This window comes from Nycticebus coucang, chromosome 1 (genome assembly GCF_027406575.1).
Source record: "Nycticebus coucang isolate mNycCou1 chromosome 1, mNycCou1.pri, whole genome shotgun sequence".
NCBI lineage: Eukaryota > Metazoa > Chordata > Mammalia > Primates > Lorisidae > Nycticebus > Nycticebus coucang.
Window position 1 is genome coordinate 160,312,142 of NC_069780.1, and position 18,735 is coordinate 160,330,876.

The following is an 18,735-nucleotide window of genomic DNA, read 5'->3' on the forward strand; positions in this document are numbered from 1 at the left end:
AAAATATATATTCATTCAAAAAGGAAATATGGGTATACAACTTTTGATTAATTAGAAAGATAAAATTCTTAGTTTATATTAACACAGTATTTGACATGTAATCATATCTAGAAAGGAAAAATATTGTTTATTTGAATAATCAGCTTTGAGAAACACCAATATTTTTATTTTGCATGTATGTAATACAATATTTATTTATTTAATTTAAATGCTATTTTTAAATTGACAAATAAAAATTATATATATTTATGATGTACATTTTATATATATACATATAGATGTGTGTATAATATATATATATACACACACACACACACACACATATATATATATTATTATTTTTTAAGCCAAAGAGTAGCAGTTGTTCCCCACTGCAGGAGCTGGTGGACCCTTCTACCCCCAAACATAATCTTATTATTAGAGATGCTATATTTCTCAGACTGATCTTATACTCCTGACCTCAAAGGACACTTCTACTTCAGCCTTCCAAGTAGCTAAGACTATCATTGTGCCTGACTGATGTTTTGAGATAAATATACACAGGATGGACGTAGAGGTTCATGTGCAATTTAAAATAGTTTAACTTAGTAAATTACACATGAACTTTATGGACACCTGTATATCTAGTTAAATGTCTAAATCAAGCCAATTAATATATCCATACCTCACATACTTATATTTTTATGGTGAGAACATTTAAAATATGCTCTCATTAGCTATTTTCAGGTCTATGAAACATTGTTACTAACTACAATCAGCACATTGTACAACAAATCTACTGAATTTCATTCCTCCTGTCTAATTGAAAATTTATATCCTTTGACCAATATCTCCCTACCCCAACAACTCCTGCTAACAACCACTGTACTCTCTGCTTCATGAATTCCATGAGAAAGACCCATTTCTGATCCAAAGAGATAAAGATAATATAGAAACAATGTCTTTTTTATCTTTGCTTCCTGAATACTCATCATCAATGTTTAGCATATTATGGATTCTCAAAATATTTAGCTTAATTGCATGAACAAATGGCACCACAACATTAAAATATGTTCTGTATGAGCCAAAGCTATACTTTAGAGCCAACAGAAGGGACTGATCTGTAGCTAACAAGCTTACTGTAATGTAGGATGAATACCTTTGAAAGTGGGTTGAACTTCTGTTTCTGAAAATTGTATGAATATTTCTACTTCCCAGAAGGAGATAAAGCATTACTTGCAATAAAGGTTAGCTTTAGGAGGAGGCATCAGGAGAAAGATAGATTTGGGATTTAAAAAGTCCTTGATAGCTGTCTGAGATCAGCTTCTTAAATTATTGAAGCAGCGGGGAGATAGATGTATCATGCTAAGAACAGGAAGAGGAGCCTTGAGAGTAGTTATGGAAGAGAAAGCACCCAAGACAAACTTTACCATTTTTCCAGGGGGATGGATCTACATAAAGAATACTCATAGGCCTAAGATGTAGGCAAGAGAAAGGAAAAGCAGAAAGAATTAAGAAGGACAGTAGAAAAAAGGAAAGAGGTCAAGAAAAGTCTTCACATATCATAAAAGCTGTTACTCAATGTTGTGTTCCCATTGAGTTCTCTTTCTCACTCCTTTCCCCCATATATATATGTACATATGGTGCCAAAAGTGTTTTAAAATTGTAATACTCAATACACACTGATAACAAAAGATGAATACAAGTTATATTTGGCTTCTGCAATTACGAGAGGTGGTCAAAGTGGTTACCATCAGTGAACAAGTAATACATAAATAATGTCACTTTAAATGTATATACATTTTTTTGGCATCCTGAAACACACACACACACACACACACACACACACACACACACACAGGAGGTAGGACAATTAAGTTTGTGAACTCATCCTAGAAACAGGGCTACATATCTCATTGCTGAATACAACTGCAGTCACCTTTAAAGTACTCCCCTTGGGAAGCTATGCACTGATGCTAGTGCTTAGTCCATCCTTGAAAGGAATTTTGGAACTCTTTTTCTGGAATGGCCATCAGAGCTGTCTCTATAGGAGGCCTGACAATTAAGTTCACAAACTCATCCTAGAAAAAAAGTGCTCTGAGGGGTGAACTAGATGCTGCAGTCAGTGCATAGCTTCCCAAAGAGAGTACTTTGAAGGTGACTATAGTGATATTCAGCAATGAGGTATGTAGCACTTTTTCTAGAATGATTTTAAAAACATAATTGTTCCACCTTGTGTGTGTGCACACTGACAATAAAAATTATTTAGGTTATAGCTTTTAGCCTAGACTCAGTGAATGGGATTTTGAGGGTCCCTCAACTTTCTAAAATGTTGTGCAAAATTATACTCACGTGTGTGCGCATATGTGTGCCTTTGAGTATTTTTCTCAAAAAGGGATCACAGCTTTTAAAAGAAAATTGATGGTATTGAGGAGGTGAAAAAAAGGTCAAACTCTCATTGGATTGAGGTAATTTTTTACTTTGCTTTGAATAGCAGTTATTTTAAAAATTCAGAATCTTGAGTTGTAGTGTTTTCTCTTTAATTTCTACCCCTTTAAAAATTCCTATAGTATTCTAGACAAAGCAGTATCATAGAGCTTGAAATTTTAGGAAGGAAAAGAGATAAAATTTTCTCTTCCCTTGCTTCCTACCCTCATTCCAACCTGACTCCACCATCTACTGTTAGGCTCTAGAGTTAAGGTATGGAAGGGATTGGGAAAGAATAAAGGAAAAAGAGAAAAAAAGAGGGGTTGGGAGGATGGAACGTGTGAGGAGAATCGCGATTTTAATTTAAAGTTAATCTGCTTTGTGACTTCTGACTAACCCTAAGTCCAGGAATGCTTCTAAGAAGTCTAGGTCATTTACTACTCTTTATGTAGGAACACTTGTTTACTTCCCTTTTCTCCAATATCCTTGATATGTTGCATATATCATAGCTGCAATGCCCATAGCCATCTATGTATTCTTTCCAGAGTACATATACTTTTCCCCTGAGGTATAAGCCCTGAGTCTAGCAGGCTGCAGAGTGAATATCTACTTATCTTGTAGCACCAAAGGCTAGGCTTCTGTCCCTAAGTTTCCCTAATGAATCACTCTGTACCAACAAACTGAATTTGTTTGCCTCCTTCTTTGGATTCTCAGCTCCTTCAGCATTTGGGAGCCACTTTGCATAAATGGCCCTTTCAAAAAACAAGAAACATTCCAAAGACACTTAAACCACCTCAAACTTGGCGATGAAAAGCTGTATTTTCTAAGAGCACAGCCAGAGTGCTATTAATTACTACTAAGTATTACCTCAGCTCGTGGGCAGGTTTCTTTAGAGGTTTCTCAAATGAAGAACCAGACTGAATTCAGAGAAGATTCAAGTTAAAATCTATAGATCCAACTTAAGTTTGGCTCTTAGGAGACGAGAGTAAGTTAGTATAATGGGTCCCCTCGAAGAGCAGAGGAAGGGGAACCAACATTTATTAAGCATCTTTTATGTTTCTTAGGCACTGCCTATGATTGTTAGCACCATATTGATCCTATAGGAGACAAGGAAAGTTGCAGAGGGTATGGTGGTCCTTGAGAAAGAATTAATTTGTGATCCATATAACATGTCCCCTTCATTTGAAATTTCAACAATTACCCAAATTATACAGAGTACAGAGTCATTTACTTTATAATAAAAAGTGTTCAAAGCTGCTAATCAGTAGAGTGCATGCCAGAGTAAAAACTCTATTAATGAATGATTAATAGAGAATGAAGTATTTCTTCTTTTTCTATTGTCTATAAGATTTGGCATGATCTGTTTTTCAAAATTATCTTTTACTTTTATTTATAAATATTAGTTGTCTATTTTTTGAGACTTAAAAAAAATAATAAGAAGTTAACTGATGACTCCATACTAAACCTCAAAGCATTCTATAATAGATATACTCTTAGACAATGTAAATATTACTTTATTTGCATTATTATTATTGCTAATATTTCAATGTAGCAATTGTCTGATTCCTTTTCTGAATGTATTTATGCTCATTCGTTCTTTACGAGGTTTTTGTTTCTAGTCCTTATTTTAAACATTGTTATTGTTATTAAAATTTAAGCCTTTTTAATTTTGTGAAGGCAAAAAAATGGAAACCTAATAAATGCATGTATATGTAAAAATAAAAAAAATGCAAAAAAACCCTCTATTAATGTAGTTGAAAATGTGTAGCAAAATAACTGTGTCTCTTTTTAGTGAAAGAAAAAGTAATATAAGTGATGTATTAGTACATTATATCTTATAAAAAGATTAGGGTTCTCAAAACTTGTATTACTTTAAAAATAAATTTTCATTTATTAAATATTTTGGTGCTTATATATAATATATATTTGCATACACACAAATTTTGGCTATGTTTTTTAATGAAAACAATCAGCTATGATCCCCAACCCCTGTACTGGTCTATGGCCTATTAGAAACAGGTCCACACAGCATCACCACCTGAGCTCTACTTCCTTTCCCCTACCCTGCTATCTGTGAAAAAGTTGTCTTCCATGAAACTGATCCCTTGGTGCCAAAAAGTTTGAGGACCACTGAACTAAAAGGACTTGATTGAATATAATGATACATAAACTCACCTGTTCATGAGATTTTAACTTCTCTTTTATAAGATCAGCATTTCTTTTTAGTTGTTCATTTTCATCTGTATAAAAATAATCAAAGAAAAAATTCCACTTTTTAATTAATGTGGGGATATGTTTAATGTTTTAGCTTCTCTTCATGTATGCATTCAACAAACATATGTCCAGCACCTACTACACTTCAGGCACTATGCTAGATACTGAGAAGGTAGAAACAAAAAGAGAGTAATTGCTCTTCAAAGAACTCAAACCCCTAATGAGTCAGATATGTTAGTAATTATAATATGATATGTTAATTGTTTGATAGGGAAAATGTATCTGAAATACTATGGAAATCTGTGAAAAGAAAGTTTAAGTCAGCTTGAAGTCAGGAAAGGATTTAGAAAAGGGGGACCATTTGGGTTGAGATTTAAGTGGTAAGGCTTCTCCTGTGTTAAGGGAGGGAATTCCAAACAGAAAATTGCACAGAAGGACTTCGGCTTGAGTGGATACAGCATATTTGCAAAAACTACAAATGAAGTACAACATTGTTGGAGTGTACAGAGTGAGAAGGAGGTACTATATAGATTGGAGCCAGATCACCAAGGTGGACATATTATATATAAATGACTTTGGATTTTGTTTTAAAGATTATGGGGAGCATTTAAAGAATTTTGAACAATGAGTAAGTGAAATGATTAAGAATTACATGCTGAAAAGATCATCTGGCAATGTGAGTCATGATGGAGAGTGTTGACTCTAGAGAAATGAGATTAGTAAGGCTAGATCAAGTAGGAGATAACAAACTGAAATTAAGGCAGTGACAGGATGGAAAAAGTGGGCACTGAGGAAAACCATTTAGATGTAGAATTACCAGGTTTTTTAGGGACTGACTAGATAGGGGAGCAAAAGAGAAAGAGGGGGGAAGAACCTTTGCCTTTTAGGTGTCTGGTTTGGGTAACTAGAAACAATGCCTTAATGACTTTTTGGGCAAATTTTAAAACCCTGCAGTTAATTTTGATTACTAAACATCTGAGTCAATGTGAACCTCTAATTTCCTATATAATTGAAAGTTTTCATGACCCTTATCACCAGCTAGATCTGTGGCTTGAAGGATTCAACAGAAGTGAGAAAGAAGTTTTTGTTAGCTTTTTTTTCAACAGAAGTGAGAAAGAAGTTTTCGTTAGCTTTTTTTTTTTATTATTAAATCATAGCTGTGTACATTAACGCGATCATGGTGCACCATACACTGGTTTTATAAACAGTTTGACACATTTTCTTTTTATTTATTTATTTTATTAAATCATAGCTGTGTACATTAATGTGATCATGGGACACCATACACTGGTTTCATAGACCATTTGACACATTTTCATCACACCGGTTAACATAGCCTTCCTGGCATTTTCTTAGTTATTGTGTTAAGACATTTATATTCTACATTTACTAAGTTTCACATGTACCCTTGTAAGATGCACTACATTGTTAGCTTTTTAATTGCTCTCCCTTGTTTTTTTCTGCAGGGGCTATCTCAGAGGTTAAGAACCATGAAGGGAAGAAATAAAAAATTCTTTACTTCTGAGAGTCTGCTTCTCTAGGTGGTTGTGGCAAATATATCAAATTTTCCGATAAAATTTTTGTAAAACTGAATTTCTTTTTGATATTAGAAAAGAATCCAACTTTTTTTTCCAGATAGAAAGCCAGTTTTACCATTATTATATTAAAATGCTATTCTTTTCCAATAAACTGAAATATTCCTTGTGTTATACATTACCATATATATTAGAGCCTGTTTCTAGATCGTCTGTTCTTTCCACTGATATATTTTTCTATTTCTATGCCAATACCCATATTATTTTATACAATGGCTGTTATCTGGTAATGGAAGTCTCCTTCCCCCATATTTTTTTCATAAAAACATAGTTTTCTGGTTTACTCTTAGGTCTTTCTTCTAGTAAATAAACTTTAAGATTATTTTATACAGTCTTCCCTATTTTCCCAATGCTTATGTGTTGGAAGGGAATTTAAGTCTATTCTCAGTTACAGTCGAGGAAACTCTCACAGCTATTACACAGCTGAATCAGAATAGTACAAAACACTTGGTTACTTTGTTTTGTGAATAGTAGACTTATAAAGTTAACATGATTATTTAAAATAAGAGGCTAAATATGTTGGCTTCACTTACACAAAGACAGTCTTAGTCAATGACAAAAAATTAAATGGTAAATTATCACTATGGTTTGAATAAAAAATCATTTAACTACTAAAAACCCACCTTTAAAAAGGTAATTAAAGGGTAATTAAAGACCAAGAGTGTGACTGATAATAAATAAATTTCCAAGCATTTGAAAGTAATAACAAACATTTGAAAGTAATACAAAGAACTATTGTGACCTGTTATAAAACATCCCCTGTCAGAATATGACTGAATGACTTTGTTCAACATAGAATTTCTTATTTTATAATCATCTAGGAAAGGACATTTAAGTAGCAAGGAGTCTTGCTCTTAACTTTCTATTTTTAAAGGTGATCAAATAAATCATGCTTTTTTAGATTTTACTTTTTTACCTAACTTACCTTTCAAATTGTGTTGATATTCAATGGTCTGTTGTAGTCCTTTGACCATACTATGAAGAGTAGCACATTCTAAAACATAAGAGATATATTTATTTGAAAATCTCTTAATTTCATTTTGCAATTATTCTCTCAGTTGAAATAATTTTTTTTTGCATCTATGAATTTTATTATTTTTTATTTTCTCTATACATGTACATGAGTTTATTTGGTTTACACTTTTTGCCTTCACAAAATTAAAAAGGCTTCAAATTTAATAACAATAATAATGTTAAGATGAAGACTAAAAATGAAAACCTCTTAAAGAACAAATATAATTAAAATAATTAAATAATTAATATACTATTTAATTGAGAATTATGAGATCTTGATAAAGCAACAAGGTATCTCAAGGTAAATTACATAATAAATACTTTTTAATCACCCTTTAAGTCAAATGAATTTCAAAACTTAGTAATAAGTTTTCTAAGGCACAGTATAATAAGGATACTCCCATATGCCTTAGCAATATCTGTCCCAGAGGTAAGGTACACCTAGATGTGTCTAGGGGAACTACGAGTTCCTAGTGTGTCCATGCAAATCTTCCAAGAAAGAACATCCTAAGGAAAGAAGTCAAATTCTATTAAGCTTTGTTCAAAGATAGAGGGCAGTGGCTCAGCGCCCATATCACAGTGGTTAGGGCGTCACATACACCGAGGGTGGCAGGTTCCAACCTGGCCCCTGCCAGCTAAACAACAGTGACAACTGCAACGAAAAATAGCCAGGTGTGGTGGGTGCCTGTAGTCCAGCTACTTGGGAGGCTGAGGCAAGAGAATCGCTAAGCCCAAGAGTATGAGGTTGCTGTGAGTTGTGACACCATGGCACTCTACCTAGGGCAACCTAGTAAGACTGTCTAAAAAAAAAAAAAAACAACCAATGATAGAGTGCCAGAGTTGGTGAGAAAGACTAATACAATGCTTTTCTATAATACTAATGATTTTAGTATTCATGCCTGAGTCTTAGGGAAAGAGATTAGAAACAAAACAAGCAAAAACTTAATGAGTAGTTTTCCAAGGCATCAAGAACTTTTGTGCCAATACCTTTTGACAATGTAATAAGAAACATAACCTTCACTGCAAATGTCCGAGCACTGATGTGTGCACACAAGCCTCAATTATGTTACTGTACTACCACTAACGGCCACAGCTTTGATGGGTAGTAAGGAATTTTCTGTGACTATGGTAGTTCACCTGGTTATAAGCTCTGTAGCAACAGTAACTATTTTTGTTTTGTTTAACATTTCTCCCTAATATTTAGAACTGTTGTAGTTCATAGTAGGCAATCCACAAACATCTGACAAGTGACTGATGGATAGACAGGCAATATCACAGTAAGCTGGAGCAGGAAAGAGGTAAGTGGAGAAGCCCTGGCCTAAAAATAATATATGTTTTATCGACTGAATGAAAGAATCAATACCTTGAAGGGGAAATTTTCATCTTTCAATTAGAGGTTTTACACTCAGTCTCATGTACTTTCTTCATCTATGCTGATAAGAGTATTTTACAGAAGTTAAAAGCTTATGAAGATGGAAAGTTCTACCATTATGACTCTTAATTCCTCCCTGCCTTCTTCAACATTATCACACTCTGAGACAAACTTCCCATTATCTTTCACTTTCTCTAGCTTGCTATTTCCCAGTAATAAAACTATGATTAAATTACATTTGATAGACATTACCTGAGAACCTGTTTCAGGTATGTTATTACGTTCCTGCTAAAATTAAAAATTGAAGAATCATAGACTCTGCCATTACTTATGTCTTTCAGAGTAATCCACAGATTCATAAAATAGGACAGGTGAAGTTACCTCAGTAATCAGCAAAAAACAACCCTGCAACTTAAAGTATATTAGATGTTTGAAGAATGTGTATTTTTAAAATGTGAACACAAGGTGGCTCTGTAACCACATTTTTCTGCTGTGGAAATTAGTTTGATTGTATCTTCATAAGGTAAAGTAGCATTCACTTATTGGGAATGACAGCTTTTAAATCTCTTAGCAAATTTTAACCCACATTATCTTTTCTATTGTATTTTACTGTGTAATTTGAACAATACTGTCCTGTTAAATTCTTCCTAAAATCCACAGTTCAGAATATTAAATTATTTCTTATCCTATATAATTTAGTAAACCAATGATCATTTTGAGCTCAAATTTAGGCTCTAATGTTAACTAACAATATGAATATTAATATCTGTTTCATAGTATAGTTGGAAATATTAAATGCAATAGTGAATGTAAAGGATTTTCTGCAGGACTTATCCTCAATACTAATATCATTATCATTTTAAACTGGCAAAGAAATTCTTTATCTAGCATCAAATGTAAATTAAAAAATATCTAGACATCATACTTTATTTTTGAATAAATTGAATCATGTATAGTTTGCCCTTGCTCCATAAGTAAATTAGTATACACTTGGCTCTATAAGTTGTCATTCTCACTTGTTCTTTTACTTTTGCCAAGTATTATTCCCCCCCAAAAGGACTGTATTTCAAATAATACAAATGATACACAAGTGTGATAGAAAGGTCCTCAAGCTAACCAGTTTCCATCTCCCTAAGGCAGGCACTATTAACAGGAGACTATGTATACATTTCTGAGATACGCAAATTCAGTATATAGGAGAGAAAGTATTTTTATTTGTACAAAGATGTAATTTTATATAAAAATAATAGCACACTATTCTGAACATTGCTGTTTTTATTTACTATATCTGGGAGATTATTCTGTATCATATAAAACTACTTCATTCCTGCTATCACCTGCATAGTAGTTCATTAGATGAATATATCAAAATTTATGTAATAAGATCTCTATCGACAGTTTAGATCCTTTTTATCTTTTATAAACAATGTAGTAATAAATATATTTGTCACTTTGCATACATAAAGGTGTATCTTTAGGACATATTCCTAGAAGTGTAATGGCTAGGTCAAAGGACATGTGAATTTGCAGTTTTGATAGATATTGCCAGTCCACTTTCCACAGAAGTTTTACCTTCTAGCAATATATGAGAATCATGTTCTTTTACTTCTTTGCCAATAAAATATTAAAGTTTTGATTATTTTCTATCTGATCTACAAATGGTATTTCACATGGAATTTTTCTTTTTAATGTATTTTTAAAATTTTTATTGTGAGGGTACAACCAACCAAGTCACAATTTTTGAATCTGTTAAGTAAAATCCCTCTTGTAGTTGTGTCCTGCACCCAAAAGGTGTGCCATAGACCCCTTCCTTGTGTCCTTTAAGTAGGAGCACACCAATCCCCTTTCATTCCCCCTCCCCCAACTTTAATAAAATTAAGTTTTTCTCTTATGTAGGTACGTGTTAGATAGTCTACCGGCTTCATAATAAAATTGAGTATGTTTATCATGGATATTTACTTTTCCATTCTTGTGATACTTTATTAAAAAGAATGTAGACGTAAAGTCACCATCTTTTCTTTTGACTGAAGAAATATGTACTCCATGGTATACATATACTACAGCTTTTTTTTTTTATTTTCTGAAAAATCTTTTTTTTTTTTTATTAAATCATAGCTGTGTACATTAGTATGATCATGGGGCACCATACACTTTGTTCATAGACCTTTTGACACATTTTCATCACACTAGTTAACATAGCTTTCCTGGCATTTTCTTACTTATTTTGCTAAGACCTTTACATTCCACATTTACTAAGATTCACATATACCCTTGTAAGATGCACCGCAGGTGTAATCCCTAATCCCCCTCCCTCCACCTACCTCCCTCCCTTTTCCCCATTCTCCCTATTCTTAGGTTGTAACTGGGTTATAGCTTTCATGTGAAGGTCCTACATTAGTTTCATAATAAGGGTGAGTTCATTGGGTACTTTTACTTTCATTCTTGAGACACTTTACTAAGAAGAATATGTTCCAGCTCCATCCATGTAAACATGAAAGAGGTATAAAGTCTCCATCTTTCTTTAAGGGTGCATAATATTCCATGGTGTACATATACCACAATTTGTTAATCCATTCGTGGATTGATGGGCACTTGGGATTTTTCCATGACTTAGCAATTATGAATAGGGCTGCAATAAATATTCTGATACAAATATCTTTGTTATGATGTGATTTTTGGTCTTCTGGGTATATGCCCAGTAGAGGGATTACAGGATTGAATGGCAGATCTATTTTTAGATCTCTAAGTGTTCTCTATCTCTCTTTCCAAAAGGAATGTATTAATTTGCATTCCCACCAGCAGTGCAAAAGTGTTCCCTTTTCTCCAATCCACGCCAACATCTCTGGTCTTGGGATTATGTGATGTAGGCTAGTCTCATTGGAGTTAGATGATATCTCAAAGTAGTTTTGATTTGCATTTCTCTGATGATTAAAGATGATGAGCATTTTTTCATATGTCTGAAGGCTGTGCGCCTGTCTTCTTCAGAGAAGTTTCTCTTCAAGTCCCTTGCCCAGCCTGCGATGGGATCCCTAGTTCTTTTCTTGCTAATGCGTTTGAGTTCTCTGTGGATTCAGGTTATTAAACCTTTGTCGGAGACATAACCTGCAAATATCTTTTCCCATTCTGAGGGCTGTTTGCTTGCTTTACTTACTGTGTTCTTGGCTGTGCAGAGCTTTTTAGTTTGATCAAGTCCCAATAGTGTATTTTAGAAGGAGCTTCAATTGCCCGGGGGGTCCTTCTCATAAAAAACTTGCCCAACCCAATTTCTTCAAGGGTTTTCCCTGCACTCTCTTCTAGTATTTTTATAGTTTCATGTCTTAGGTTTAAATCTTTAATCCAGTGAGAGTCTATCTTGGTTAATGGTGAGAGGTGTGGGTCCAGTTTCAGTCTTCTACAGGTTGCCAGCCAGTTCACCCAGCACCATTTGTTAAATAGGGAATCTTTTCCCCACTGAATGTTTTTAATTGGCTTGTCAAAGATTAAATAACGGTAATTAGCTGATTCATCTCTTGGTTCTCTATTCTGTTCCAGACATCTACTTCTCTGTTTTTGTGCCAGTACCATGCTGTTTTGGTCACTATCAATTTGTAGTATAGTCTGAGGTCTGGTAGTGTGATTCCTCCTGCTTTGTTTTTATTTTTGAGTAATGTCTTGGCTATTCGAGGTTTTTTTCTGATTCCGTATAAAACGAAGTATTGTTTTTTCAAGATCTTTAAAGTATGACAGTGGAGCTTTAATGGGGATTGTGTTGAAATTATATATTGCTTTGGGTAGTATGGACATTTTAACAATGTTGATTCTTCCCAACCATGAGCATGATATATTTTTCCATTTGTTAACATTCTCAGCTATCTCTTTTCTTAGAGTTTCATAGTTCTCTTTATAGAGATCTTTCACGTCCTTTGTTAGATAAACTCCCAAGTATTTCATCTTCTTTGGCACTACTGTGAATGGGATAGAGTCCTTAACTGTTTTTTCAACTTGACTATTGTTGGTATATATAAAGGCTACCGATTTATGAATGTTGATTTTGTAACCTGAGACGCTGCTGTATTCCTTGATCACTTCTAAGAGTTTTGTAGTAGAGTCCCTAGTGTTTTCCAGATATACAATCATATCATCTGCGAAGAGCGAAAGTTTGATCTCTTCTGACCCTATGTGGATACCCTTGATCGCCTTTTCTTCCCTAATTGCGGTGGCTAAAACTTCCATTACAATGTTAAAAAGCAATGGAGACAATGGGCAGCCTTGTCTGGTTCCTCATCTCAGTGGAAATGATTCCAATTTAACTCCATTCAATATGATATTGGCTGTGGGTTTGCTGTAGATGGCCTCTATCAGTTTAAGAAATGTCCCTTCTATACCAATTTTCTTAAGTGTTCTGATCATGAAGGGATGTTGGATGTTATCAAAAGCCTTTTCTGCATCGATTGAGAGAATCATATGGTCTTTGTTTTTTAATTTGTTTATGTGCTGAATTACATTTATAGATTTACGTATATTGAACCAGTCTTGAGACCCTGGGATAAAACCGACTTGGTCATGATGTATGATTTGTTTGATATGTTGCTGGATTCTGTTTGTTAGAATCTTGTTGAATATTTTTGCATCTATATTCATTAGTGATATTGGTCTATAATTTTCTTTTCTTGTTGGGTCTTTTCCTGGTTTGGGGATCAGGGTGATGTTTGCTTCATAGAACGTGTTGGGTAGTCTTCCTTCTTTTTTTACCTTTTGGAACAGGTTGGGTAATATAGATACTAATTCCTCTTTAAAGATTTGGTAGAATTCTGACATAAAACCATCTGGTCCCGGGCTTTTCTTTTTGGGGAGATTTTGTATGGTTGATGTTATTTCCGAACTTGATATGGGCCTGTTCAACATTTCCACTTGATTTTGGTTAAGTCTTGGAAGGTGACGTGCTTCCAAGTAACAGTCAATTTCCTTCAGATTTTCATATTTCTGAGAATAAAGTTTCTTGTAATATTCATTAAGGATTTTTTTGATTTCTGAGGAGTCTGCTGTTATTTTGTCTTTGTTATTTCTGATTAATGAGATTAGAGATTTTACTCTTTTTTTTTCCTGATTAGGTTGGCCAAAGGTTTATCTATTTTGTTGACCTTTTCAAAAAACCAGCTTTTTGATTTATTGATCTGTTGTATTATTCTTTTGTTTTCAATTTCATTTAGTTCTGCTCTGATTTTGGTTATTTCTTTTCTTCTACTGGATTTCGGGTTGGAGTGTTCTTCCATTTCCAGTCTCTTGAGATGGCCCATTAAGTTGCTTACTTCCTCTCTTTCTGTTCTCCTGAGGAAGGCTTGCAGTGCTATAAATTTCCCTCTTAGAACTGCCTTTGAGGTGTCCCAGAGGTTCTGATAGTTCGTGTCTTCATTGTCGTTTTGTTCCAAAAATTTGGCAATTTCCTTCTTGATCTCATCTCTGACCCAGCTATCATTCAGCATAAGGTTATTTAACTTCCATGTTTTTGTATGAGTATGCAGATCCCTGTTGTTACTCATCTCAAGTTTTATTCCATGATGGTCCAAGAAGATGCATGGAATAATTTCTATTCCTTCAAATTTACTGAGGTTAGACTTGTGACCTAAGATGTGATCGATTTTAGGGAGGCGGAGCAAGATGGCAGCTGAGTAACAGCTTCCTTGCATCTGGGCACCGTGAGTCTGGGGAGATAGGACTCCAGGCATCTCTGGCTGGTGGGAACTGCCTATCATCACTCCTATGAAGATATAGGGAGTCAGCGAGAGACTTCTGGACCCCAAGAGGAGGACTAAAACAGTGGAAAACCGGCAAGTGGTCGCGTGTGTTCAATCCGTCTAAACTCGCCCACAACTGTAAGTTCAGTAGCAGCGAGACTGCAAACCAGAAAGGCCTTACCTGTGAACTGTTTTGATGTCCTTGGACTTGGCACTGAGTTGAACTGCCTTGGGGAAGGCCTGAGCGGGAGTGCGGAGAACTTTGGCCGTTGTCTAGGGCCCCAGTCTGAGCCGCTTAGCCAGACGGAGCTAATAGTGTTTGGTGGTGGGACACACGGATCCATTGTCAGTGATCTGCCCCGGCAAGCTCCGCCCTCAGGGTCGCAGAGCTAGAAACGGGTGGGAGCTGGTAACCCAGCAACCAAGTAGCCTAAGGGTGGGGGTCTGAGCCGCCTTGCAGCCCTAACCCTCAGGGGCAGAGTGAGACCGGTTTTGGCACACTGAGTAAGTGGATAGCCACTTCAGCAGCGATTCCAGCGAGAAAGCTGGGAAAGCTTCTGCTCAGCAAGTTTTCAAGTTCAAAGTGCCTTTTAAGTAGGCTGAAGAGAGATTTAGGGTGTCTACCTGCTGGGGTTTGAGAAATCAGCAGCCTCCAGTCGTATCAGAACTGTGACTAACATCTCATACCCCAGAAGACCACGTGTTGCCCAGACAATATTCAATAACATTAAAAAACTGCTTTGTTTTTGGTTGTGTATTTTTTTCTTTCTTTTTTTTTTTTTTGTTTGGTTGTTTTTTTTGTTTGTTTATTTTGACGTTGCTGATGTTCTTTTGTTTTTTTAATTTCAATCTTTTCCACACAGATCCCTTTTTCTTTCTCAATTTTCCTAGTTTAATTATAATTTCCCATTGCTGCCTGTTTTAATAACTTCAACTTCATTTTTGCTAGTGTTTCTACTGATATAATTTGGTTTTTCACCCAATTTTATACCCGTAAAGTTTTCTGTTTGCTTCTTTTGGTTTGATTTATAGCATTTTTGTCTTTCCTCTCTACTTGGTGGAGGTGGGGTACTGTGTCTGATCAGGTTAGCAAAGAGCTGCTGACCTCAAGGGAACCATGCAACTGGGCACCCCCAGAAGGTGGGGTTTTTTAAGGTTGTGTCAAAGTACCCTACTGTACACCTATATTGCCCTGTCTCCCTCTTTCTGTGCCTCTCTTCTTTTTGTCAATATTCCTTATACCCACCCCCTCTCCTTTCTCTATCTTTCTTTTTTTCTTATCACTCGGTCCTCCTTTCTTTCATCCCCTTTTTTTGCTCTTCAACCTTCTCACACTTCTGGTCCTGTAACCCTTAGTCCACAGGCACAAGAACTTAAAGAGCAAGAGGAAGTGAAAGGAAAATTAGGGCAAGGAAACAGATAAAAGAAATCACTCATGAGGAAGAATCAGCAGAAAACTCCAGGCAACATGAAGAACCAGTCTAGAACAACCCCACCAAGGGACCATGAGGTAGCTACTGCAGATGATTCCACCAGTATAGAAATGTTAGGAATGACAGAAAGGGAATTTAGAACACACATATTGAAAACAATGAAAGAAATGATGGAAACAATGAAGGAAATTGCTAATAAAGTGGAAAATAACCAAAAGGAAATCCAAAAACAGAATCAAATAAGAGATGAACGATATGAAGAATATAAAAAGGATATAGCAGACCTGAAGGAACTGAAACAGTCAATTAGGGAACTTAAAGATACAATGGAAAGTATCAGCAACAGGTTAGACCATGCAGAAGAAAGAATTTCAGAGGTAGAAGACAAAGTTCTTGAGATAACTCAGACAGTAAAAGAGGCAGAAAAGAAGAGAGAGAAAGCAGAACGTTCACTGTCAGAATTATGGGACTTTATGAAGCGTTCCAACATACGAGTTATAGGAATTCCAGAAGGGGAAGAAGAATGCCCCAGAGGAATGGAAGCCATTCTAGAGAATATTATAAAAGAAAATTTCCCAAACATCACCAAAGATTCTGACACACTGCTTTCAGAGGGATATCGGACCCCGGGTCGCCTCAACTCTAACCGAGCTTCTCCAAGACACATTGTGATGAACCTGTCCAAAGTCAAGACAAAAGAAAAGATTCTGCAAGCTGCCAGCAGTAAGCGCCAGTTGACCTACAGGGGCAAATCCAGCAGAGTGACCGCAGACTTCTCTAATGAAACTTTCTAAGCAAGAAAACAATGGTCATGTACCTTTAATCTACTTAAACAGAACAATTTCCAGCCCAGAATTCTGTACCCTGCTAAGCTAAGCTTCAAAATTGATGGAGAAATCAAATCATTTACGGATATACAAACATTGAGGAAATTTGCCACAACAAGAACAGCTCTACAGGAAATACTTCAACCTGTTCTACACACTGACCACCACAATGGATAAGCAGCAAAGTAAGAACTCAGAAATCAAAGGACAGAACCGAACCTCCACACTGATGCAAAAGATAAAACTAAGCAATGGACTCTCACCAAATAAGATGAATAGAATACTACCACACTTATCAATTATCTCAATAAATGTTAATGGCTTGAATTCCCCACTGAAGGGACATAGATTGGCTGAGTGGATTAAAAAACACAAGCCATCCATTTGCTGTCTGCAAGAAACGCACCTGGCTTCAAAAGACAAATTAAAGCTCCGAGTCAAGGGTTGGAAGACAATTTTTCAGGCAAATGGAATTCAGAAGAAAAGAGGAGTTGCAATCTTATTTTCAGATACATGTGGATTTAAAGCAACTAAAGTCAAAAAAGACAAAGATGGTCACTATATATTGGTCAAGGGAAAACTACAACAAGAAGACATTTCAATTCTAAATATTTATGCACCCAATTTAAATGCTCCCAGATTCTTGAAGCAGACCTTACTCAGTCTGAGCAATATGATATCTGATAATACCATCATAACAGGGGACTTTAACACACCTCTTACAGAGCTGGACAGATCCTCTAAACAGAAATTAAACAAAGATGTAAGAGATTTAAATGAGACCCTAGAACAACTATGCTTGATAGACGCATATAGAACACTCCACCCCAAAGATAAAGAATATACATTCTTCTCATCACCCCATGGAACATTCTCCAAAATTGATCATATCCTGGGACACAAAACAAATATCAACAGAATCAAAAGAATTGAAATTTTAACTTGTATCTTTTCAGACCATAAGGCACTAAAGGTGGAACTCAACTCTAACAAAAATGCTCAAGCCCACCCAAAGGCATGGAAATTAAACAATCTTCTGTTGAATAACAGATGGGTGAAGGAAGAAATAAAACAGGAAATCATTAACTTCCTTGAGCATAACAACAATGAAGACACAAGCTACCAAAACCTGTGGGATACTGCAAAAGCAGTTTTGAGAGGAAAATTCATCGCTTTAGATGCCTACATTCGAAAAACAGAAAGAGAGCACATCAACAATCTCACAAGAGATCTTATGGAATTGGAAAAAGAAGAACAATCTAAGCCTAAACTCAGTAGAAAAAAAGAAATCTCCAAAATCAAATCAGAGATCAATGAAATTGAAAACAAAAGAATCATTCAGAAAATTAATGAAACAAGGAGTTGGTTTTTTGAAAAAATAAATAAAATAGATAAACCATTGGCCAGACTAACTAGAAATAGAAAAGTAAAATCTCTAATAACCTCAATCAGAAACGATAAAGGGGAAATAACAACTGATCCCACAGAGATACAAGAGATCATCTCTGAATACTACCAGAAACTCTATGCCCAGAAATTTGACAATGTGAAGGAAATGGATCAATATTTGGAATCACACCCTCTCCCTAGACTTAGCCAGGATGAAATAGACCTCCAGAACAGACCAATTTCAAGCACTGAGATCAAAGAAACAATAAAAAAGCTTCCAACCAAAAAATGCCCTGGTCCAGATGGCTTCACTCCAGTATTCTATCAAACCTTCAAGGAAGAGCTTATTCCTGTACTGCAGAAATTATTCCAAAAAACTGAGGAAGAAGGAATCTTCCCCAACACATTCTATGAAGCAAACATCACCCTGATACCAAAACCAGGAAAAGAACCAAACAAAAAGGAGAATTTCAGACCAATCTCACTCATGAACATAGACGCAAAAATTCTCAACAAAATCCTAGCCAATAGATTACAGCTTATCATCAAAAAAGTCATTCATCATGATCAAGTAAGCTTCATCCCAGGGATGCAAGGCTGGTTTAACATACGCAAGTCCATAAACGTTATCCACCATATTAACAGAGGCAAAAATCAAGATCACATGATCCTCTCAATAGATGCAGAAAAAGCATTTGATAAAATCCAGCATCCTTTTCTAATTAGAACTCTGAAGAGTATAGGCATAGGTGGCACATTTCTAAAACTGAT

The 18,735-nt window shown here is 35.4% G+C and overlaps 1 protein-coding gene across 1 annotated transcript in view; it reads right to left on the bottom strand.

Moving 5' to 3' along the window:
- Positions 1-18,735, bottom strand: part of CCDC152 (coiled-coil domain containing 152) — a 54,924-nt gene that overhangs the window by 9,229 nt on the left and 26,960 nt on the right. The window contains exons 3-4 of the mRNA XM_053591451.1: positions 7,141-7,209; positions 4,582-4,646 (exon numbers count right to left, since the gene is read on the bottom strand). Coding sequence (XP_053447426.1) covers positions 4,582-4,646; positions 7,141-7,209 — 134 coding nt within the window. The remainder of the gene's footprint in view (positions 1-4,581; positions 4,647-7,140; positions 7,210-18,735) is intronic.